Below are 26,361 nucleotides of genomic sequence, written 5' to 3' on the forward strand. Positions count from 1 at the left end.
TGCACTCACCTTTCTACAGGGCGTACACTCCCCTGTTAGGCTGTCTGCTGCTGGGTCAGGTCGCTGCTGTGATCTGGTTCAACCTGAGGAGCAGAAGAGGAGAGCAGACCTCTGGACGTCAGAGAAGAGAGGGGCAGCAGAGTGGAGAAGAAGACCTCTATGATGGAGTGGCGATGGCTGAACACAGCACCTGAACTCAAGACGCTTCTCTCTCCCAGGGGCGGTTTCTCATACGTACTGTATGGGCAGCCGCTCAGGATGGCATTATTCTCGGGGGCGGCACAAGCTATTTTTCAGCTTTCATTTGCGCTAATCAGTTTCCTGTCGTTCATTTGCACGTGAAGTTAATCATATGTCACCGTGTGGGGAGTGGGCGCCCTAGATAGTTTGCAGGCACCTGTGCTTGCTGCTGAGAAGGTCACACACACAGAAGTTGAGAAGGGAAAGGAGGAGGGGCGGGCAGAGGATTCACCTCTGATAATAATAATAATACTACACCAAAATGAATTGTTTTTTATCTTGACAATTGGTTAATGATTTTAATTCTTGAGTGCCAAATAAACAAGGATAAGAAAGGGTCAAGACATCAGTTAGGAAAAAGAGCAAAGTAGAGGAGAAACGAGCAAAAGATTAATGCAGCTGTTTATGAGTAGCCTATTAGCCTACACATGTAATGAATTAGGCTAACATTAGGTAACAACAACTGGGGGATTGCTGAGGGGAGTGGTTGCCCAGGGTGTCATACAAGTTTGGATCACTACTCTCTCCTGTGTCTGCTGTATAGCTGCTGATTACAGCATCTGAACTCAACACACTTCTCTCTCCTGCAGCTGCATAAGATACAGCTAATGTCCATTTATGGCAACTCAGCTGCCTTGTTCATAATAAATAGTGTATGTTATTGTTGCTGTTTGTTTGAGAAAGATAAGGTCTCACATTAAAGTTTTTTTTTAACCAAATACCAGCATTGTTTTCTGCATACTATAAATGTATTTTTTATTTGAAAATTATGATTTGTAACTTTTAAAGGGGAACTTGGCAACTATTTCAACGTAATAAACCTGTTTAGAAATCATTTGGATGGTTAAATGACCTGTTCCGGTGAAAATGGGGACTTTTCCCACGGCCCCTAGCGTCCCCAGGCGGAAAACCAACCTTGCAACATTGAGACTACCGTCCCGGAAAGAGAAGTGAGAAACAAGAAACTTGTTTTAAATCGTGTTTCTTACCTTGTAAGATCCACATTGTTCTGCCGAACTTATGCTAACCGTTTCGCTAACTTGTAAACAAATCCATGTGCTTTATCGTTACCTTTTTCCACAGTTTGAAATAGCCTAATGCACAATTTCTCCAGCAGAGGGGGAAATATAGCTAATCCTGCCAAGTGTCCCTTTAAACACATATAAATAAAACCAATTTAACCTGCGCTTGGCTACCACAGTGCCCAACGGTGGTGGCGGCGCATTGCTGTCACCCCAGAAAAAACAAAATGAATCATGTTATAACATAATAAGTTAATTGTTTGAACATTATGTTTTTCATATTTTAACAATATATGTACATGTTATAACTTAAGGCCTTTTTTTCACATTATTGAAACATAATTATCATGTTATTACATGATATATTGACCCTTTTACTGCCAACATTTTTGCCATCCACTGGTGAATGCATATAGAACACAACAATCCTATGTTTTGTGTACCCTGTAGCCTCGTTTTGGTTTACAATAGCTGCCGCATGAATAAGGCAAATTATTCAGCACCATGCTCCCCGAAGATTCTGCATCAGCATCCTCTGTCTCATTAGGCCTACTGTTACCAGATCTTAACTCAAATAATGGCAAATACTGGTCAGATTAATTAAACTGTTTTATTTGCTCATAATAGGTTTAGGTTAATCACTTTTGGTTTAAATTAGAAAAATGTTGACACAGACACATGGCTGTGGCAGAGAATTTCTGGGTGGGGTATGACACATGTTGTCACTGTCTCCACCAATGAAATATATCACTGCATCATCAATACTACAGTGTTCGAATGCCAGAAGTAGCGAATTGCCACACCGGTGCACATCATTTTATTAAATGGTGTACAGACAATTTCCTTGTGGTTAATTTCTTTGAGGTTAATGCGAAGAAAACAAAGGAGATGACCATAGACTTTAATAAAAAAGGGAATTATAGTTCCACCCTCAAATATAAATGGTGTAGTGGTAGGGCGGGTCCCAACATACACATATTTGGGTGTTGAAATAGACAATAAACTGACTTTTAACGAATGTGCACAAAATAAGTCCAAAAAGTTGCAGAAGAGGATGTTTTTTCTAAGGAAATGTAATCATTTTAGAATAGACAGCTGTACCCTCTCCTTTGATTCCCATGTCAGCTCCATCATCAAGACCTCATACTTCCACCTCCGCCGCATCGCCAAGATCCAACACTGCCTCTCCCCCTCTGCTGCCGAATCCCTCATCCATGACTTCATCTCCTCACGTCTGGACTATTGCAACTCCATCCTCTCTGGCATCACTTCACACTCCCTCCATAGACTCCAAATGGTTCAAAACTCTGCTGCTCGCTTCCTCACCCACACCCGGTCCCGTGAACACATCACTCCTGTCCTCTGCGCTCTCCACTGGCTCCCCATCAAACAACGCATCACCTTCAAAATACTCCTCCTGACTTTTAATCTGACTCCATCACTTGGCCCCGTCCTACCTGTCCGATCTCCTCACCCCCAATTGACCCTCCCGAGCCCTCCGATCCTCCTCCACACTCACTCTGATCACTAAACCATCAAGACTCAAAACCTTCGGCGACAGAGCCTTCTCCTCAGCAGCACCCTGACTCTGGAACTCACTCCCCCAATCTGTCCGTGACTCCCCCTCACTTTCCACATTCAAATCCTGTTTAAAAACATACCTCTTCTCACAGCCTACGACCTCCCCTACCCACAACCATAACCATCCCCACCCTTGCACTCTCCCCTCCTCATACCCCGTCACCCCCTGCCCCTACCCCGCCACCCTCCCCCGCAACTTGACCCCCATTGTGACTGTTATTGCTCCTGTCTTGTCTTGGATGTCTGTACTATTATTATTCATTCCTCATTCCACTATTGCTCATGTCTTCGATGTTTGTACCATTATGAATTTTTATTCATCAATTCATTGCTGCTCTTGTGTATGTATGTATGTGTGTGTGTGTGTGTGTGTGTGTGTGTGTGTCTGTGTGTGTGTGTGTGTGTGTGGTACTGTTGTCCTTCTTTGTTTCCCCATTCTGTAAGTGACTTTGGGTCTTTGAAAAGCGCTATACAAATAAAATGAATTATTATTTATTATTGTATTCAGATGTTTTACAAAGCTCTCTTGCAGAGTGTCTTATCATTTGCCCTTATTTGTGTCTTTGGTAACATGTATATTAAGGACCATAATAAACTGCAATGAATAGTCAAAAAAGCCAGAAAGATCATTGGAGTTGATCAGGTATCTGTAGCTCAGTTGTACAATGACGTAATCTAAAAATGACAGAACAAATTCTAAATGACTCAACCCATCCTCTTCAGCAGAATTTCTTAAGAAGCAACAGGTCAAGTGGCAGACTCCTGCATAGGAAAATTAGGACCACAAGGTACAGCAAGTATTTTGTGCCTATACAGCAATTAGACTATACAACAATAGATTTAAGAAGTCTTAGGCATTTTAAACTATGAGCATACTGTAAACACCAGCACTTAACTAGTTTACTTATTCACACATGCTTGTCATGTTTCTTCAATGTTTACTGCTTTGTCTGTCTTGTCCTTGTTCTTTTATGTTTTAATGTTTAAATGTTTTAATGTTTTGTATTTATGTTTTTATTGTATGCAGTAGGCTGTATAACAATGGAGCGTGTATTGGAGATCACATGAATTTCCTACTTGTGGATTATAAAGTTTACCTTGACCTTGATGCTTTATAGAAACAGTTGTTTGAGCGCAAGTTACTTACATCGTACGATTGTGGTTCAGCAACATCATTGCTAACTTGTGTAAAAACGCACCCAAGTCTGGTTCTATTTTAAATAAATCACGGCTCTTTCATAAAGCTACCTTGATTTCGAACTTGGAATGGGTGAATGCACATAACTGAAAAGTGCGTAACTAGAAGCGCCTAAAATAGGACTTAGAATTCAGAAACTGAATGCCATTGCGCCACAGTCAGAAGTTAGCCTGAAGTTAGCATCTTTGCCTATATAAAGCCTGTTACATACTCACCACCATAGATATACATAATAATGGCTAGATGTCTCGCCCGCGCTACTGGCCAATGGAAGTTGATGTCCGCACCTCATGGCCATCTTGCCACAGTCAGCTCGCTAACTCATAACATTGTGTCAATGGTGCATAATTTTGAAATAACCATAACTTGCTGAATTTTCTACCGATTTTCAAACAGTTTGGTTAGTTATAAACGTCAGAGATGTAGTTATGACACTGCATACTTATGAAAATTATAACTGAAAAATGTTCAAACATCCAGATTATAGCTACGTTAATAATGTTTGTAAGAAACCAAACCGTTTGTAAATCCGTTAAGATTTTAGCGAGATAAGAGTATTTGTTTTCGTGCAGATCACTCACCTTACATCAGGTACCACAGAACCCACCAGATAGTTTGCCTGTGACAAGATGGCCGCCGGTGATGCTGTTAGAGACTCCGCCACAAGACATCTAGCCTTTATTATGTATCTATGCTTGCCACTCCTGACCGGTAGCGCGACAATATGACGTCATGGGAGCGCTGTAACCATTTATACTCGCACCGTGATGAGCTGTCAGTAGCATTGGCCTCAATGGCAGTAAAAACTACCCTGTGATGATACTTCAGACTTCGGTTGCTGCTATTCATAACTACCACCATTACTAGTTTCCAAGGTGTGTGCAGCTAGATAGATACTTTATTCATCCCAAGGGAAATTTTAGCTAGCTGGCTGGTGCTGAGAGATGAGTTATTGTGTAATTTCCTAAGGTGGAAAGAGATTTTTTTTCAGGTCTTAGCAGATATCTTTTGGTTGAAAATAAATATCTTCGTTACCTTTTGCTGGATTATTGGCATGTCCCTGGGCCCTAGTTCTTTCATCTTAATTCCCTGTGTTGAATTTCCTTGAATTTCTTGAATCTTGAATTTCCCCTTGGGGATCAATAAATTATCTATCTATCTATCTATCTATCTATCTATCTAGTTCTTTCATCTTAATTCCCTGTGTTACATCTCTCTCTGGTAGCTTCATTAACTTATCCAGCAAACTATTAAAAAATCACGAAGTCTCGCTGGTAATTTCCCTCTCTTCTCAGACTGACTATTCAAACATCATGTTTATTTAAGATGTGGGCTACGTGTATATGAATAAGAATAAGGCTATAAGATGTGGGCTAGGGCTATATGAATAAGAATAAGGCTATAAGATGTGGGCTAGGCTATATGAATAAGAATAAGGCTATAAGATGTGGGCTAGGGCTATATGAAATGCCTGAACGTGGTTGATGTCTGTATAGAGGCACGCATGCTCCCTGATCTTGGCTTCAAGCTCATCCTGCTTGTCGCGCGCATCTGAAATAAAAAATCTCCTGTGCAAGACCTGCCTGCGCGAGGCTGAAACTTCTCAGCCTTACGATATAAGCCTTTTTATTGTCAGTATGCAATTTGGGGAACCAAAAGTCCCACGAGGAGTCTCTTTAAGGCATTTTGCAAAACGCATGGACATACCTTTACAAATAATTGTGTAAACTAACTCATCTTTTCTTCTATATCGATCTACTTTTACACACAGCTTCACAAGACCTGGTGCTAGGGCACAGTTGTATGTCTCAAGTGACTTAGAGGGCTGAAAAGTGGTAAGTTCAAAGATGTTTGTAACCTGTCAGAAAGAAAAAAAAACTATATTCTATAGACTCTGTACCTCTGTGCCACACAATCATTCTGATTGTTTCAGCTTTCTAAAGAGGTCAAGCATTTAATGGTAGGCCACAGTGTCCTCTGAAGTAGACAAAGTGCAATGCTGGGGTGAAAAGCCTAGAAGTGGCACATCCCAGATGAGGTTAAACTCTTGCAAGGACATCTAGAATGCAACCTTTTGCTCTACAAACTTCCGTCCACTGCCTTTGAGTGGGTACTGTGATCTTTGGTATGATTAGGTGGCAAATTTTGATTTTTGTTACTCCAGAACTATCTTGCAATGCAACTTGCCTTAGGAAGTTAGCTTCAATTATCACCAGAACTCCCTATATGGGCAAAGATGGCAGCTTTGGGTCCTTTTGTAGGCAAACTTCAGAGATCTATTGTCTTGATTGTTCCTTGTGTGTTCCTCCTGTAATAATTAACCATACTGACTCTGAAGTCGGGAACAAACCTCCACACCACCCACACCCAGGAGTCATCAGATTGGTTTATAAGCCTGTTCACTGGAATTAACCCTTTATGTTGTCATAGGCTATAGTTGCCTTAAGGCAAGATGAGATGTATTTTATATTATTGATCTTTAACTTGTTTAATGCGTTTACTGAACTTTTCTCTTCATGACGCTATAGATTCCTGAAATAGATCAAGATGGAATAGATTAGAGCTTCTGTAATAATTATTGTGCTCTGTGCCTTTAAGATGCCTGTCCACACAGAACAAGGAAGTCACACTCCACAATTTTACAAGTATATAGTTCATGTGTGTGTCTGTGTGATAAGGTAAAATGGCCTTTATTCCTGTGTCTCAGGATGAGTTCAGCTGTTGTGTTTGTCTGGATCTACTGAAGGATCCAGTGACTGTTTCCTGTGGACACAGTTTCTGTTTGACCTGCATTACAGGCTGCTGGAATCAGGAAGACCAGAAGGGTGTTTACAGCTGCCCCCAGTGCAGGGAGACCTTCACTCCAAGACCTGTTCTACGCAGAAACACAATTCTGACTGAAGTTATAGAGAAGCTGAAGAAGACCGAACTGCAGTCTGATGCTAAGGCTCCTTCCTATGCCGGACCAGGTAATGTGGAGTGTGACTTCTGCACTGGGAGAAAACATAAAGCCATCAAATTGTGTCTAACATATCTGATTTCATATTGTGAAGTTCATATTCAGCCTCACTATGAAGTGCCTCGCTTTAGCAAGCACAAGCTGATGAATATCACCTCACAGCTTCAAGAAAGGATCTGCTCAGCACAGCAGGATCATTGAATTGTTTTGTTGCACAGATCAGAAGTTAATCTGTATGCTCTGTTCCATAGATTACCACAATGGACATAAAACTGTCTCAACTATAGCGAAACGGACCGAAAAGAAGGTTAGTGTGTGTTTGCTTCTGTACGTTTATATGCTCGCTCATGAGTGTGTGCGTGTTCATCTGTGTGTTTGTGTGCGGTTTATGAATGTGTGTGTGTGTGTGTGTGTGTGTGTGTGGTGGGCAGTGTGTGTGTGTGGTGGGTGCACCTGTGTATGTATCCACATCCTAATGTCCCCTATACCGGCAACCCTTTACACAACACCACCATCTACAACAGGCCGTTGGGTGTACACTTGACACTAGCAACATATTGTTTATTTGATTCTGTGTTTTCCTTAACCTTTATGGTTGTTTCCAGACAGTTAACCATGATAAAATTAGATACAATGTGTTGGTCTATGTGCATCTGTCCATAGAAAAAGTTGTCAGAGATGAAGGTGAAGAACCAGACACAGATCCAGCAGAGAATGAAGGAGCTGCAAGAGGTCCATCAGGCCCTGCAAGCTCTAAAGGTCATTACTGTTAAAACATGGCTCATATTTATTTACTGTTCAACATGGCTCATGTTTATTTACTATTACAGATGGATTTACTGTTTGTTTATTTGTTTGTTGACAAGTGCTGTTTAGTCATTTTACTTGGGTAATGCAATAACTAAATAAACTAAAAGGTTGACTGGATATGAGATGGTATGACCTTTATATCTTCCATCAGGCCTCTGCACAGGCAGCTGTTGAGGACGCTGAGAGGATGTTCACTGAGCTGATCAGCTTCATGGAGCAAAAGCGCTCTGAGGTGACCGAGTCGATCAGAGCTCAGGAGAGGGCAGAGGTGAGTCGAGCTGAAGGACTCCTGGAGCAGCTGCAGCTGGAGATCACTAAACTGAAGAGCAGAGATGCTGAGATGGAGAAACTTCTACAGAAAGAGGATCACATTGATTTCCTCCAGGTAAAACTATCAACCCTGAAGTCATTTGTATGTGTTTGTACATAGCAATGTTACTGTACGCTTGTTGTGCTAACTAGCTGCAGGAAATCATAATGTTAAACTCTATAACTCTGTAACAAGTGTAAGTTGAAATTAGTCTGCATTCAAGTGTGACCATGACCTAATATGACAGATAATTTAGTACAATTGATATGGGTTTTTGGTGATCTCTCTCTTTAATATGGGCTATTTGCTAAAACCCATATACTCTTTGTATGATTACATAAATTATCTTAGTTCTAGATAGCACTAGGATGGAATATTCTAGACAGCATGTACACTTTAATAGAAACTGAGTACATTAGTATGTTGTTGATGTGTCTCTGTGTCCACATAGAGCTTTGATGCCTGCTGCACTTCACCTGTGTCATGGATGCATTCCAGTATAACTTTCACTCCACATCTCTCCTCAACTGATATTAAGAGGACGGCCCTTAAAGAAATAGAACACATGGTGTTGAGGTTAAATTTAGGTGAGGTGTCCCCAGGTGGTCAAACGATCTGTGTGAAACAGTTTTCTACTACGTATTTTAATGCCTACAAGTCAAGAACACTTGCCACTGAGGAATGCCCTTTGTTGTTCTAAGACATGCATTACTGTATGTAAAAACAGAAAGTCTTCATTATAATCACATATTTTCTCTTATTACACACAGACCATAAAGCTACAAGCCATGACTCCCATCAGCCTAGTGAAAGGACACGTCCCCATCCAAAATGTGTTGTCCCAGAGAGAGGTTTGTACACAATACAGCACTAAGGTAGTGACCTCCACTACTCTCCATTATCACCCGGAGAGTCGGGCTTGTGTAAAATTCTGAATTCTGGCCTCCATTCATTTCATGAATTGTAATTTGAATTGGAATGACAGGAAGCGGAATTAAATTCAGGGGAATTCAAAGCAATACAGTCACACAACAGAGATAATGTGTTGAATCTCACATTCACTGTAAGAAAGAAAAAGTCAGGGTTGTGCAATTTATCAAACCATATTACGTTACTTATTGCATAAAACAGTTTAGTTTTGAATGAAACACAATGGTCCGTGTATTATCATTATTCTATTTTGGAAGTGAAATGGAAAATGGAAAAACAAGTGGTATGACTTTTTGAAGTGTTATAGTCACTTGCTAAGTGAAAATTATGTTGTCTATTTCTGGATAACACACTGTCAAGGAAAATGGGCTTTGTGCTTCTAATTCACGTCTTTCATATAACTACGCAAAGACTGGAACTTTATTCAAAACTGAAAGCAGACGGTTGATCAGCTGTGTTCTAAAGAATGTTTGATTCAAGTTCAGCGTGTGTTGTTGCGAACTATTTGTTTCTCATCAAAAGCCACAATGAAACGGTAACAAATAGGCTATAGCCTAGGCTATGTAGGATAAAGAGTCATATCGTGGGGAGTTTATTGTTTCGTTTTGGCAAGTAGCCGTGTAATAAGCGGGATAATGTATAGAATGCCGCGTCGGGGTCTGGTTCGCCCTGTTGGGACTTATTTTCCCAATACTGACCGGCGTTCTATACATTATCCCTTACTTATTACGGCACTTCACAAGGCAAGTTGAACGCTCCATTGACTTGAATGGGATTTCCCAAAGTTCTATTGGTCATCATTTCCAAGGAAAGGAACCTCTGAAAAAAATAATGACCGCAGTCAATGGCAACGGAGTTTGTGCTTCTAATTCAATTCAATACTACGCAAGGACTGGAACTTCATTCAAAAGTTAAAGCAGACGGTTGATCCGCTGTGTTCTAAAGAATATTTGATTCAAGTTCAGCGTGTGTTGTTGCAAAATATTTGTTTCAGCAAATTCCACGATGGACGGTAACAAATAGGCTAGGCTATGTAGACTAAAGTCATATCTTGGGTAGTTTATTATTTTGTTTTGGCAAGTAGCCGTGTAATAAGCGGGATAATGTATAGAACGCCGGTCATTATTGGGAAAATAAGTCCCTTCAGGGCGGAACAAGACCCCTCCACTGCTGAACCTGAGGCTGTGGGCCCACAAACCACAACACTGGGAGACATGACAGCTGGTCATGTGACCTGTACATCCATGTGCAGCACGGGGAGGATGAGTTACAGAGTGTCCTCCACACTCATGATTCTATTTTGTTGATAATACCATGACGCCTCTGAAAATGTCTTTGCTATTTTAGTCTGTTTTAGTCTTTTAATATGTGTTTACATTAACGTTAACTAGTGGTAAAACAAAACAAATGGTAAAATGATAAATAATGAAGGATGATAAGATATTGCTCTGAGCTGGTCAGCAGTAACAACGTCTGCTCCTTCTCCTGTCACAGGCTTCAGGGTTGGGGACAAAGTCCGAGTGAAGGCTTCTGTTAAAAGTCCAAAGTACGGCTGGAGAAACGTCACTCACAGTAGTGTGGGTGTGATAAAAAGTGAGGCCCTCATGGTGTTTAGATTTGTCTCAGAAGTCCTCATGCATGAATGAGTGTATCACATGTTGAACACAGGTATTTATTGGTTATTATTCGTTACTATGAACTAATGATTTTAAAACTGACTCCGTGTTCTCTCCTGTTACCATAGAGATCGGTCGTCCATGGAGTCCCATGGTCGTTGACTTTCCGGAGTTCACGTCCTGGCCGGCAGCACCCTCTGAGATGGAGCTGATCCTTTGATGCATCACACGCTCTGATTTAGAGGTCATGACCTGACCTCTATGACCTGACCTTTGGGTTTTATGAAGGTTGTTAAGTGCAAGGGCAAAGTGCTGCATGCTGATTAAGCAACAATAACCGCCCAGGGTCTCCACTCGGTAGCTTTAAAGGTCTCATCTCATCGTTTTTTCATTAATTTTGCAGTGGTCTGTAGTATTGATGAATGCCCTGTGAGCCGGTTTTGGTGAAAAAAATGCTGTCCTGCGTCTGTTTCATGCTGTTCTAGTTTGGTGGGGAAGGTGGGCGGGGAGGAACGACTGGATTTCGCCTCTAGTCATGAATATTAATGACATGCTAATGAATTCACCTCTGATTGGCTAACAGTACTGTGACGCTTCCTCCAGTGCATCCTCATCCGATTCTGCCTGTGCTATGCTCCGTATTCAACTTTACAGTGCTAAAACCTGGCTAAAACTCGAGTCAAAACTGTTGCACAAAATGTCTTCGGAGATAACTTCATGTGTTTGATCCTAATATTCGAGTAGGAAGAAGAACCGCTTCCTGATCGTTTGTCGGTGAACGTTGGATTAATAGAATGGTAACAATTGCCTGTAAGCTTAAAATTTCCCCTAAAAGAGGTAAACGTTTGTGACAATCGTCATCTTGCTTTCAAGTAATAAACAGTTGGAAACGTTTTAAAATAAAGACCTATTTCTTTACACAGTCAAAAGTCTTTGCAATCTTCTTAGTAGATATTTTACTTCACAACACAGGTAAGCACCCTAAATGCAGTTCAGCCACTGACCTAGCCTGCTAATGCTATCGGAATAGCTAGATAGTTATGGTTTGAATTCCATGATACTATCATTGAAAGACCACTTGGTCATAGCCCAATATATATATAGATCTAAATGCAAACACGCCTACCTAGCTATATTTTGCTGGAATTGTACCAGAATGCCTACAGAAGCAGAGAATGTGTGCTGCAAGACTTCTCCGGTAATGAGAACTATGGCTTTGATAGCCTGACAATGGCAGAGGTTAGCCTACTCAAGTTGTTTTCTGTCACGTATGACAGAAAAAGTAGCCTATTATAGTATTTTGGGACTAAATATTACAGTAATCTTATAGGAATACTATAGTATTTGGACATACTATAGGTACTATAAGACTACTATAGAAAAACTATAGCGGTTACAGGATATTATAGTTATTAGTAGTACTTTTACAGTATGTCCCAATTATTCCTATAAGATTACTATAATATTTTGTCCCAAATACTATAAGATTCCTATACTACTTTTTCGTAAGGGGATTGCTCATGTGGTTAGAAAAATGGGCAACACCAGTACCCCTGTTGTCTGTATGACCCTGTACCCAGGATTAGAACCAGTCTGCCTTAGCATAATGTACTCCCTTCAAAATGCACGAAACATTCGACTATGACAACTATGGCCCTCTGTGAGACAGAAGATATGAAGGGCAAGATAAACCTTTAGCTTAAAAGGGACAAAAACTGATGAAACTCCTAAAACAAATATACAAAACAGGTCAATTTTCAATAAATAGCTTAATTATATTTACATACAGCAGTACTCAAAGTGTGGTCCGCAAGCTATCTCAAGTGTTCCACAAGTAGATGTGGTAAAATATAATAGAGGAGTTGTTTGCAATATTGAACCAACTTGTATGTAAATCCAAACAGTTCTGCAACACGGATGTAACCTATGCCAGTTTAAATCATATGAATCCTCTGACACCATAAGCAAGGTGCAAAGACAACAAGCAAGGTGGTTCCGTGAGAAGGCCTATTGTGTAATATACTGTTGAAGTAGGTCTACTGTTTTTTTTTTTTGCTAGGTGGTCCGTGAAACACTGACAAATAGTAATATTGCAGTCTATTAAAATAATGCAAACACAAAACAAGAACATCCAAACTATGCACAGAATTAACAATGTCCTCTTTTTGCCAGACGATGCATCTGACGACATCTGGCCTACAGATCCTTTGTAAGATGGTGCTGGGATTATTTAGGGAAAAAGGTCTGAGTTGCTGTTTCGGCTTGTATTGTCCTGGGGATCCGAAGGGACAACACACAAAACACATTCGTTGGCTGTGATGATTCTATTACATTGCTCTTTGATTGCGCTGGGCCATAGGTGGAGCCATCAGGTGTTATTGTGGAGATGTCGCTTTCATCCTCTTCTTGATCAACCCGAGGTCTTCTAGCTGGCCTTGGATGAACAGGCTTGATGGCAGTAGAGGTAGCAGGCCCCCATGCCCATGGTGTATCCGAAGTGCTTGTATCAATACTCATACTTTTCATGAAGTATTCTGTTTGGGTACCTAAAGTAAATAAATGTGTATTACTGTCAAGTTACAAGATACTAATAGTACACAGGACATTCACCATCACACAAAACTGTACTGGCACAATGGAAACAAAAATATTTTAGTGACTGTGGTAAGGTGTATGATTTACTAAGTAGCACACCCACAAGAAGACATTCGGTAATATCAATTCTATCTGTTATGCAATTCATGGGTTTCATCAGGTCCATTTACACAGGTGTATTAATCAAGCACCGATGTTATACACCTGTGGAAAGTGACCTGAAGAAATCCATGAATTGACTTTCCCAAACATTGACGAGCACATAAGAACCTGTATTAGCCTACTAGAAAAAGACTTCTAGAAACTAACACAACAATAAAAGTTAGATCACAAACCTTTGCTTCTAACGTGATGACCTAATGTAGGCTAGAAAGCTGTGTAGCCTGACATGAGGATGTGCTCTGGAAGACATACAAAACACTAAGTAAACAGCAAGTAATCAAACAAAACATCATTGTAGGCCTACAAAGGTCAATGTAATAATGGCAAGAAGACATAAATTAGACTGAAGTGTAAATACCTGAGCTCTAGTGATAGCAACTTAGCCTAATAGTGCACGGGTATTGTGTTTTTGATTTTCCCTGTTTAGACTAGAACAATACCCGTACTTAGTTGAGCATAAGATATTGTTGCTAATATTATTATTTGTGGTTTAACACTTAGGTTAGAAGATTACAGGTTCAACAAGCTAAATCTCTGGGTAGTGTGGTCAGTTTCTTATGAGTGTAGCTACACCAGGCACGTAACTGAAGCATTCCGTTCGCGTTATGTAACGTTACTGCAACAATTAGCTTCCAATAGGCCTAATCAATGGAAGTAGCTACACCTGGCGTGTTAGTGGCCTGTAGGCTACGTTCGGGAAAATAGACCATTCCTCTAATGGATTTTACCAGAGCCCTTCCTATTAGACATTCTCTTATTTTACACGTCGCAAACAGAACACTTCAGTTACGTGCCTGGTGTAGCTTCCTGTAATATAGGCTAGCCTAAGCCTAGCTTGTACCCTTTTCATGCATGCTAACGTGAAGAATATGAACATGCTATTTTGTAACAGACGTTAGGTGGAAAAGTTTGTTTGTACTTACAGCCTGAGCTGGTGGTCGATCATGACGGTACAGAACCAGGTTTTCAGAACATCGATGCAAAACCACTTTCTAACTGTAGGCAGTGACTGTGGTCGAAATTATTGGAACACAGAACTAATGTTGCACTACTTCGGTGGTGGTGTTCCAACGAATAATAATATCCAATAAATCCGAACCATTTCTTCCTCAACTCATGTTTCTAAGGCAAGACATGCAACATTGATGTGTTATTGCCACAAATAACACAGGCACGATTTTTTTCCGCCATGTTAGCAACTTGCTGTTAACTCCTACTAGCTGCAGAGAGACAATCCCCTAGACGCAAAATCTTCCAGTCTTCCTGTAGGCGGTCACAAGCCAAGGTGGGCGAGGCCAGGAATAATCAGTTTCCCTTCGGCCTCATTGGGAAGGGCTCTTTCTGATTTGCTTGTTTTTCCGTGTATTTTCTTTCATTGGCTAATGCGGGCAATGGGGGTAGAAGATCATTTTCACGTGTAGCATGCATATGCAACTTGGAGTGAGCTATAGTATTTCGAAAGTAACAAGTATTAAACGGTTTCTCAGTGAATGAGACCTTTCACTGGGTATGTTAACCCAGAGTTAGCGGTAAACCTGGGATTTCAGTTCCAGAAAGCTCAAAAATGATCAGGCTATGTAAGTAACTATGGTAACATAGGCTCTGAACTTAACCTGGTAGGGGGTAGGTTTTGTTCAGGTTATGTTCAGTTATTTCAGTGCATGTTCAATCAGGCCGCTATTTTTACACTTGTCACACAATGGCGTTTCATTTTGACTAAGGTCCGATTGACAAAGAAGCACAAAATCATGTAATATTCATCCGTGCAATTTACCGTGAGAGGGCGATAAGACCACGACATCACATGAAAGCCTATCCATTCTTTTCCAAACGAGTGTTTCAAGAGCGCTAGAGTTTTTCAGCTGAATCCTAAATATAGGCTACTTGAAAAGCATTCTCCATCCCTACATTACGCATGGTGGATTAGAATAGAATAAAATAAATCTTTAATGTAGCTAGCCTACACCATAGTGGACATTTGTGTTTGGCTTACCAGACAGATGGACAAACAACATCTCAGACACATTGAAGATATAATTAAAACAAGTACAGTACAAAAAAGAGGAAACATAGCCTATAGAAAATTAATAAATAAGATTAAATATAGCTGTACAGCTCAGCCGGGTAGGCTATGCATGTTGTCACTAAGTTTGGTTAAGAATGCTGATGGCACTTGGGATAAAATATTTTTTTAATAGGCTACACACGCTCTCCGACTGGGAGTTTTTGTAGTGTTGGAGACGCAGAGCATATCGGCAAGCTGTCAGTCGGTGCGTAAAGTTTGCCTTGCGCTAAAGCAGTTCCTGCGCAACTTCACTCGTTTTCCTGGACACAAACCCACGAGGATCATTAAAGTGTAGTTTCACCAACTGGCAGGTCAGCATCACTTATAAAATGTTCCAAATGTGCACCGAAATGTGTCCAATAGGCTACCCATGCCTTCCTACATTCACCCTTCCGATGATGGAGCGCAAAAGTGTAACTTGGCCCACAGCTGCAGAACCCGCGTTAAAATAGAAAATTACATTTGGGATTCTCAAAGAATTCTATGGCCCGCTCAATCTGTGACAAGGTAGGCTAGTTTAAGAAAGCATCATTCAAAGCAGTCAATAGGCCTACACGTGATGTCCAGTGAATTATTTAACTGTGCTTTTGACATTAAATAGGCCATCTTAAACATACGCATTTACACGGTCAGTTAGGCTATTCTCTGCCAAGCAAGGTCTCGGACGCAGGCGCTTAAGTATTACTCTTTTTTTTGTTATTACAGTTCTCTCCTCCTCGTAAGCCTCGACTACTCCGACTCTAAAAAATACGGTGCTCTTCCTTTCGCCGGTTTCACTCATGGTTTCGACTCTCAATAGATGATGCCTTTATAAGTTCGCCGTGAACGCGCACAACTCTAGGTTATCTAACACAGGGTTGATTGAACTAACTGGTAACCGGTGTTTTGGAACCGACAGCTCGGGTTTAGTCGCCACAGGTTCAGACAACCCAGAGGTTGTTTTATCTCAGAGAGAGTTTTATCTCAGTGTTTGTTAAACCTCCTTTCTGGAATACCCCTCTGCTGTGTGGCCAAGGCTATTCGTACCAGGGGTGTAAATAGACACTCCGCATTTTATTTCTATAATGACCCATTTTATAGTAGATACTGTTCTTCCATCCATCCCATCCAGATGAGTAACCGTTTTCTTTAAGGCACAGGTGTGTTTGCACCAAGGCTTTAGCAACTGCTTCATAATCTTCTGGTTCTGGGAATGCTTTGAATGCATATATGGTCTCAGCCAGTTATTCTCGAGGATGTCATGTTTCAGTTCTTTAGTTACTTCGAGATAGGTTGCATCCCTCAGATAAAGCAGGTCACCTTGGCGATTCTATACTTAACATCTACTGAAAATTTCAGAATTTCAAATTCCTCTGGCCACTGAGAACTTCTCTTAGGAGGTATGAGGGGCAGTATCACGGTGTCTGCCTGGCTGCTTCTGTCACTTCGTAATTCAGGTTGTGCTGTGACCGGTACAAGCTCAATCAAAGGGTTGAGATTTTGATGGATGGTTGGTTTCTCGGGGAGCTCAGAGACATCTTTGAGGTTACACAATTCGTTGGTAAATTCGGGATCTTGGTATTGTAAGGCAAAGTTGTAGTTTGCTTGAAGAGCATCTTTGAGCCAACCAATCAAGTCTTCAAGTATGTTTGGTCGAGTAGTCATCATCATCTTTCTTATATCTCCCTCGCAGACAAACCATTCTATTTCATCAGAAACAATCTGAAAACAGGGCTTTAAGTATAAAATACCGAACTTGTCCTTTAACCAGACATTCATGTAGTCTAACATGACGCCTCAGCTTTGCCTTGCCGTGAAGCGTTACGCCTCTTCCTCCCCCTGCCTGTATGGGGCTCTTGGGCACTAGGCATATTGTTGCTGTTTAGTCGTGTCTCTTGTCTATTGCATTTCGACCATCAGGAAGACCTGGAGAGTTCCGGTGGTCTGTCGCTAATGAGGGGCGTGGCTCAGTGTTATAATGGCCTCCGGAAAATAGCCTGTGTCACGTGGCCTCATTCGGCCTTTCTGTTCTGCTCTGACGCTGTTGAGGGCTGGCTGCAGCTACTCTCTATTGGCTTTATTGTATGCACTACACATACACTTTGCTGATGTGCATGACACTTTATTTTACCTTTTCTTGCTTTCCACTCACTGACTTTATATATATATATAAATATGGAAATAAAATATTATTGTTTAAAATGTTACCCAAAGGTGTTAGTCTCCCTATGTCCTTTTAATGTCCCCTTTTAACCAAGGTGTTCTGTGACGTATGGGGGCTCTCGTCTGAATTTTGTTAAGGTAACCTGACTCTCGCCAGATGAATTTCGTTCCGCCTAGCTCCACTCATCCATCTGGGATCAATCCATTGGAGTGTTGCTTCAGAAGGCTGGGCCTAATCAAAACAATGCTTGCATATGATTGAATAAGCCACTTGTCCGTCATCTATTGACGTGCTACTTCAACCACTCACATCGAAGCCAACCCGTGACGCTGATAACAGTCTCACAGTCGCTTCTACGCTATATCACATCTATGAAACTCCCACCCTGCGTCCTGATTGGCTCTACCATAAAATCTGGTGCAGAAATCACTCTCAACGGTAGAGGTCCTAGATGGATGTGAGTGAAGCTAGGCGGAACGAAATTCATCTGGCGAGAGTCAGGTTAGTGTTAAGGCCCATGTTGGCTGTGATAGCGACGTGTGGTGAATTAGTCCAGACTACTTTAATTCCCAGGGGTCGGTTGTGACATGAGGTGAGTAGGTCTAGTGGTAACTGGCGAGGTTTTTTTTTTTGTGAATGAAGTTGTAGTAGTAGGTGTGGTTTGGCCCTGCTGGTTACTCGCCTGGTTGTTTGGGGACATCTGCACTGTCTTGTTAAGTGGTAATGTTAATGTAAGGCAAGTCTGGGGAATTGTACCCTTAGATCTCAACACAGTTATCCAATCAGTTTTGTTTTGTGGTTTTCATAGTAGGGCAGCTAGTTACAAAAGCAAACACGGTTTTAGGTTCCGGCGACGGGAGTCTGGACCGGTGGGCACCGTTGCGGAGTAAGGCTGCATCGACTTCGGTCGGGATGGCTCGCATCTGACGGTATTGGTGAGTGTGCATTTCTTTTGTTTATTGATCCCTGGTTCTTGGACTCCGTCAGAAGCTAGGTCAGTTTAGTCGGGGGGTAAATCTGTAGGGGGATGCTCCGTGATTGGTTTGCCCTGCTGTGATAGCCGCACCTTGCTTATTTGTTTGATTAGATTTTTGTTGTTGATTGGGAGATCGAGTTTGGTTGTGAGTGCACTGTTGGCCGTGAACAGGGGTAACTGCATTTGTGATTTGCACTCATTGGTCATGACACCAACGCATAGAAGTGCATTGGATAATGTTTTTGTATGCTCAATCGAATAGCTTGTAGCCTTGTCTAAAACAGCCTAGGCTATGTTAAACTGCCTATTACAATGGTAAACATCTGGACTTAAAAGTAGCCTATGCAACCCTTCATCCTTGCTCTCTCTCTCCCCCTCCCTCACACACACAGGTGCGCACCCACACTGAAGCACATGCCTTAACATCTCTTACCTCAACTCTCTGTTGTAAACTTGTGCAAAGCAGCAATCCAATATTACTCTTCTTGATGACCATTATATAAGTTTTGATTAGGGGTGTCACAAATTGATTCTCCTCATGATTCAGAGGTGTCCAGCTCACATTTTTGTTCCAACCATTCACTTAATTAGCTGATTCTAATTAGCACAACATTTAAGCCAGGTGGATCAGCTAATTAATGAAATCACCTGTACTACTTTCTACTTTGACTCCTCTGATTACACTTCATTGTATTGTCATGGTATTCAATGATAATACAATGTAATGCAATATCTATATTGCCCATTATCAGCAACCAGAATGTTCCAAAGAAACATTCTGTTCACTAATCTGATATCATTGTAAAAGGCTAACTCTGAAAACTGCTGCCCTGATTAAAAAAACAATGCAACTGATCTCAGCTGGTATTCTGTCTACAATGGAATGAAATGGGTTGGTTATGCGTTAGCCAAATGTAATGTAATGAAATGGATATTTCTAAGTGACCCCAAACTATTGACCAGTAGTTTATATTTGAGTTAAGAAATACACATTTGAATTATCACTAGTCTGAATTCTTCTTGATGCAATTGTACACATTAACCCATTTGTTTGTTATATCGCAATCGTTAATCACAATATTGTCCACAATAATGGAAATATGACTTTTTCACCAAATCGTGCAGCCCTAGTTTGGTTGTGAAAGCTGTTATTGGAGATGGAGCTGTTACTGCAATTTCATGAACTTTGGCTGCTACTGGAGAAGCGTGTGGCAGAGCTGCAGAGGAAAAACTGGACGATGAATGAGGGCTGTCCAGTTCATCTTCATCATCCTCATTTTCGTCACTTAAGTCATCACACTGTTCTGATTGGAGAAAAAAATTATAATATATATAAATAAAAATTAGCAATATTTTAGCTAAAAAACATTAATTAAATCATTAATGAAACAACCTAGATACATTTCTAACCTTTTGGGTATACTTCAATTTCATCTAATGATTTCCATTTCATCTAATGATTTTATTGCTAGCTGCAATGTGCCTTGAGGAAGGCGCTAGTAATGTAGGTGGACACGTAGATCATGTCCCAAAAAGTCAGCAAGCTGATCAGCTTCATTTTCCTCCACGTTCAAGATTTGGGACATGGTTGCAATGTGTTTCCGAAGCCTTGTAGCGGTTAGCATCTCAGGATGTTGAGCACTACATTCACCAACATGCACCAAATTCTGGGAGGTAGATAGCCATGTCTTCATGTAGTGGAGTCTTATATTGTGACGCAAAGGCAATCAGATCCATTCTCAAAACCTCTCCTTCTCTCCATCTGTTGAAAAGCATGAAGTAATGTGTTTAAATGTGATACTTTCGTAAATATTGTAGTAGGCAAATAACCATCTTCATAGTTGTAGATTTCAGAGTCAAGAAAAGGAATTTTAAGCACGTCATACATTGGGATTAGCTATATTTAAATAACCGTGGAAATACTTTATATATATATATATATATATATATATATATATATATATATATATATATATATATATATATATATATATATATATAATGCTCTTCCTACCTTTTCACCACAATAACTCTGGATTTCCAGGGTATCATCAATGTACCTTGCCCACCAAATTATCTTATCTCTAAACACAATCTAACAATTGAAACTAACAAAGTCCTCATCCCATTTGGCCATAATATGGCCTACATATTAGACAAAAGTGTGTCAGACATATGTGCACAGTGGGGACGTAGTATGATGCCACCATGGCTACAAACACGCTCCACAGGAGCACTGGAGGCAGGAACAGCTAAGACCCTCATGGCCACAGGGAACAAGAATGGAGGAGTATTCTTATTCATTGCCCAAAAGAGGAGGGCATTCTGTCCTTCACATTTATCGAGGTAGTGTCTTAGCTGAAGTGCTGGACTGTCCGCAAAATCCTGTTTTGGTCTTCTGCAGTACGTTGCAAACAGCCCCTCTTCCTGGCCAGTGATATGGTCGTCTTGATTTTCTTCTACAGAAGTTCCAGCCCGGTTAAACTCTACTGCAGCATCCCTTAGGATCAGCTTTGAAAAATAATTGGAGAAGGCAGTGGAGAAGAGCGGCTAGACCTGCAATTAAATTTTTATCCACCTGATTACATTTAAAACTAGTGTAATTACATCAGTTACAGTACAACTAACATTGAATTCCAAGTTTACTTTTACTTTCCAGCCACCTCCTCCTTAACATCTGGTGTGACCATCAAAGGGGCATCCACCCACTGAATGGGAAAAGACTGGGTCCAAAGCAGCTGCTTTGAGATGCACTGGATCTGAAAAGGGTGCTGAGATTTCAGCTGAATTAACTTCCATTTATTTGAGGAAGATTCCAAGAAAGAAAGGAGGTCAGGTGATCTAGCCTAATTTAGTGTTTTGATCAGTATCACTAAACATCATTAACAGAAATGGAAATGAAGCATCATCATAACCTACCTAGATAAATTACATTTGCAAAGTGGCGAGCAGTCCAAGTTTGCTTTGCCACATTATTAGCATGTAGAACAATCCCCCTTACATGAACATCTGATAAGCTCTCTGCAGGCTCTGGAAGCCTAAACCAAACTGGCACCCATGACCCTGATTCATTTGTCCATGCCTTTGGAGAAGGAATAGCTTGCTGTGTTTGTGTGCTGGTCGCCCAGATTCCAGTTTGATATACTGGCCGTCTAATATGCTGAAGTGCATCCTGAGTGGGTGGCAGTCTCTCCATTGTCCTATTCTCCTGGCAGAAAAGTTATTTTCTCTTCTGGTTGATGGAGCTCAAATGACTGGATTTGTCATACATGATAACAGTCAGTCTCTCCAGCTTCTGAAACTGTGGAGAGTCAACATCCAATTGCTGGAAGGGACGCTTGACAAGATCAACCAATACTTCAGTAACATCACCATAGGCTTGCCAGGCCTGCCATGCTGACCTTGTTCCCTTACCATTGATCTTTCAAATTGGGACCATTCAATATCATTGAGAGTTTGAGACAAGAGACTTTAAGCTTGAAGGCAGTGAATTTTCTTGGTATTTTGCTGGAAAGGAACCAGTGAATTTGAAACCTGGATGGATGAATATGTCATATCTGATCTTTGCAGCTTTTGCCAGGATAAGTGCATCTTCATCAAAATATCTCTCTTTAAGAGCATTCTTTAACATATTTCCCTTGAAAATGAGAACTGTGTTTCTTCCATCAAACTGGGCTTGTGCCTCTGGCATGTGTTGAAGCAAATAATTTTTCAACCTGGTTTTGTTGACTTGTTTCTTGATACCCAACTTCTCAAGTCGATTCATATATAGATAATGGATCTCTGACATCTTAAATAAATGAACTCCAGATTTAATGGATTTTTCAATGTAGATTTTAAGTTCAACAAAAGCTCGAGATTCATTCATTTTTTCATCTTTGTCTTCTGCAAATTGGTCTGTAATACGAGTAAGACTGTGGTGGCGATTTCTCAGCTTTGTGAGGCATAGTAGATGGTATTTTGCCTCAGTTGCAATTAAATCTCCTCCGACGATCCTAGTCATAAGTTTTGTATCATTAAGTTCAGTAATCATGGTTCGGATATTTCTGTCAGCATCAAATGTTGACACTTCATGGAGAACACCTTCATCTGTTCAATTCTCATGGAGAACACCTTCATCTGTTCAATTCTCACAGAAGAAGCACTTTTGATCATCCACTTTTGATCACCCCCCCTATAGAGTCAACAGGATTTTTGTTGCTTTGGCATGTTTTGAATTGGTAAACCTGAGATGGCAAAATTTGTGCCAAGAAGCAGAATGTGAAGCAAAATTGCTAGCTATTTCAGCATCTGAAAAATAAAGTTCAGTTGGAATAGCATCAATGGCCCTGAATTGCTCTACATCAGCAAGAAATGATCTGTAGCATCACTTTTATCACCACTTGTTCCAGGAGTCTTCAAGGGGCATCTCAAGGATTCAATTGTGTCTTTCTGTCAAATGATCCATAGATCCCAATTCAACGCTATGATGAAGCCTCACAAACTTAAGTCACAATAAGAGAACAAACTAGCCTGCAAGAAAACATGACCAGCAGCACCTCTACTTTAAGTACTGACAGTTGCCATGGCAACACTACACTAGCCTACAACAGCCTAGCCTACATGTCAGAGAGATGACTAGCATGTACAGCTTTATGTCAAGTTGAAGGACTGAGGACACATAGACTAACAGATTAGATGTTTAAAACAGATCAGATCAGATTTTTACTCAATTTAAAGGAAAAAAATCTGCCTATTGTCACATTATTGTCCTGTTGTTAAGTTTTATTAGATAGGCCTACCAGGTGTGTTTGCATATAATTAGCCTATGTCAAAGAGTTGACTGTAAGCTTTTACAGAAAGTTTCAAACCATCAAAGGTTGGCAGAATTAACACAAAACCAGATTTTTTCTCCAGTTCCATCCAATTATTGTTCTGCATTTAATGAAGTTTTTCAGGTACCAGGTGTCAGGCTACTCTACATTCATTATTTCAAATATACTGGCCTGAGCACAAATTCATTTAATTTAAGATTAATTTAAGCTCATTCAGCGGCCTTAAAATAACATTCATCAGCATTCCCCTTATAGATTGAAAACAATATATACGTTTTTCATGGATTTTGATTTATGTGCTCTGCATAGAAATTTTCAAGATTTCAGTTGGGCTCCTAGGCTAAAACCATTCAGGAGGCCCTAAGGGAGCTCCATGTAAAATTTGACGCTTTTGTCCGCTCGGTAATGGCAACTCAAAATGTGTGCAGTAAGCCACTAGACTAGATCAAAAGTGCATTGGTTTTGTAATTATGGCCATCTTGAAAAGATTTGGGCTGTAAAGAAAGCTGAGCTGTGATCAAAGACCATTTTGTCCAAAACGTCTGCACTAGACAACAGGCTGTTAAGGGTTTCATGAATAGAAACATAAATGAAAGAGTTCTTACGAGTTCTTTCAAAAAGATATTGCCTGTACTGTGTGGATAAACTACCCCGTTCTAAAGTGGTTTGAATGATAGGATAGGTTACATTCAAACAGAGCATCAGTGACTTCCTGAGGGATTGCTGAATCTGTATCTATGCCATGCTTCCTGAAAATATCTGTTATTTTCTTAACAGTAAGTTCATTTGCCAGTTTCTCCATATCATTGTGCTCTAAAATTATTTTTGAGTGGAATTCTTGGTGACCTATAGAACTGTTTGCATTGACTAAAAAAAGATGCTAGCTTGTGTCCCAGTGCATCAGTATAAAAACTTTCAACAAATGGTTCATCTGCCTCTGAATCTATGGTTGCATGAGTAGAGGGTCCTTTCTTCCCCATCATCAAAACCATAAACATGACAGTCTACCTCAGAGTCAGCACTATCCCATGTATCTATAGACAGCTGCGGATTTTATGTCTACTCTTGTGAATGTTGAAATTAGCAGTCTTGATTTTATGTTCACAGGCAACAAATGGGCGTATTATTACTTTACCACTCCTCCAAATGCAAAATATTCACATGCAGTACAAGCACTTTCGATTAAGCAATACTCACACTTGAATGTTGATGTAATGTCTTTTTTGCATGGTAGCCTGCAACATTTTAAAGTACCTGATGTCCTAAAGGTACAGACACAATCAAGATAGGGGCAGGGCCAAGTTCTTCCTTGATGACCTTCAGCGTGTATAAGACGGTAGTGATTCAGTAGGGTTGTCACATCTGAGTGAGCAAATTTACAGTTCTTGCATTGCATCGCAATTTTGAGGGAGTTGTATCTGAGGGGACGACACAATAGAGAATAAAAAAAGAGATTACAGTATCTTAAATGGCATTCTTAAAAATGCATTACATGCATTGAAATACCTTAAACTAGAGCAATACCTTTAACTTTGGGCAATTAACAGATAATCTAAAGATCACCGAATATTTATTAGTTGCCACAACGTTTGACTGTACAGCTGTCACCTTAGTACTAGTACTAGCTTGTTAATTCGGGTCACAGCAAGGTCAACGTGTTGGTGGAGATTAATATTTTTTCACTGATTGTGGTTTGATTCCAGACTTAGCTACATGTAGCAGAATTAAGGGGTGGAGCGCCCCATAATCACTCCCTAATTGATTGGCCAATAAGTTTACCTGGCTACCATATAAAATGGTAGGTAGCGTTGCCCAGATGGACACCTGGAAACCTGCCTCTGTCACTTCCCAACGCACGCCTTCCTGCCGGCCGCCGGTATGAGATCTCTGTGTTTTTCTCCCTCTTGCGCTACCGTTGTTACTTGTTTCGGGAGGTTAATATCTGCAATCCTGGTTTTATAGCACCATCCATGCTTGCCTCACTGGCCTCCATGCTGTCTTGGTGCATGGCTTGTTCCACCACGGTGCACTCTCAGGAACATACACCCTGCCTCAAGTGATGAGCCGCTGCTACACCGGTATGTAGCCTATTGAGGTATTTAACTTGTTTCTCATGTTTGTCCGGTTTTAATCTTATTTTTGTCGTGTATTGTAGGTGTTGTGGGCCTAAGTCATCTGGACGTGCATGGTGCTCACTGCTGCTTTGCTGAGTTTTGGTCCGTGTATTATCCATTGTCAAGACATTGTTTCCTGCTTCACCGTTCGCGTGCTGTGGCACTGAAGCTAGTGGCAGTGGCGCAGACACCTGCTTTTAGTGTTGGTCTGGCGTGATCGTGAATGAATGTAATCGTGTATTAATGTGTATGACTGTAACCATGTGTTAATGTGTATGTTCATTGTTTGTTATTTGTGTGTGCTGTGTTCACGTATGCTCGCTGCAGTGGATCTTTCTTGCAGTGTGTGTGTGTGTGTGTGTGTGGCTTCCTGGGATCCCCCCGGCCTATGGTGATCTGCCTCCCCCAGTAAGCCTCAGCCTTGGTATCCTTCTATCTGTTAGTCGTTTTGTAGTAACTATTTGTTAATAAATATACTTTTATGGATGGAACCACGTCTCTTGCATTCTGAGTAGACGAACTTGTGTGCCATTACTTAATCTTGTTACAATTGAATCAATACTTCTCTGGGTGAAATTCCCAGAGTGGCGTAGTCAAGCTATCTAAAATACCGCTCTTGCCACATTCAGTTATGCAGCACAACAATAAGCAGCAAATACTTTCAAGTACCCAGGCATCTTTGGGCTTTCTTACAATTGTAAAATCGTGAAAAACTTCAGTAGGACTTTGTAACGTAGCTAGCTTAACCCTCTACTGCATACCGTGGCTTTGAGGCAACAAAATACATTTTTAATCCCCACACTGGCCCTTTAAAAGAATATGTCAG

At 40.7% G+C, this 26,361-nt stretch overlaps 1 protein-coding gene and 1 long non-coding RNA gene across 2 annotated transcripts in view; both read left to right on the forward strand.

Moving 5' to 3' along the window:
• Positions 1–8,117, forward strand: part of LOC121687509 (inter-alpha-trypsin inhibitor heavy chain H3-like) — an 88,040-nt gene extending 79,923 nt beyond the window's left edge. The window contains exon 27 of the mRNA XM_042066924.1: positions 7,962–8,117. Within this exon, the coding sequence (XP_041922858.1) occupies positions 7,962–7,984 (23 nt within the window). The 3' untranslated portion in view covers positions 7,985–8,117. The remainder of the gene's footprint in view (positions 1–7,961) is intronic.
• A 17,050-nt stretch (positions 8,118–25,167) lies between these two features.
• On the forward strand, positions 25,168–26,124 carry LOC121687958. Its single transcript, XR_006024461.1, has 3 exons — positions 25,168–25,297; positions 25,384–25,499; positions 25,577–26,124. It is a non-coding gene; the product is annotated as an uncharacterized LOC121687958 (long non-coding RNA).
• Positions 26,125–26,361: the final 237 nt, after the last annotated feature.

The sequence above is a fragment of the Alosa sapidissima genome, chromosome 2, assembly GCF_018492685.1.
Source record: "Alosa sapidissima isolate fAloSap1 chromosome 2, fAloSap1.pri, whole genome shotgun sequence".
Taxonomy (NCBI): domain Eukaryota; kingdom Metazoa; phylum Chordata; class Actinopteri; order Clupeiformes; family Clupeidae; genus Alosa; species Alosa sapidissima.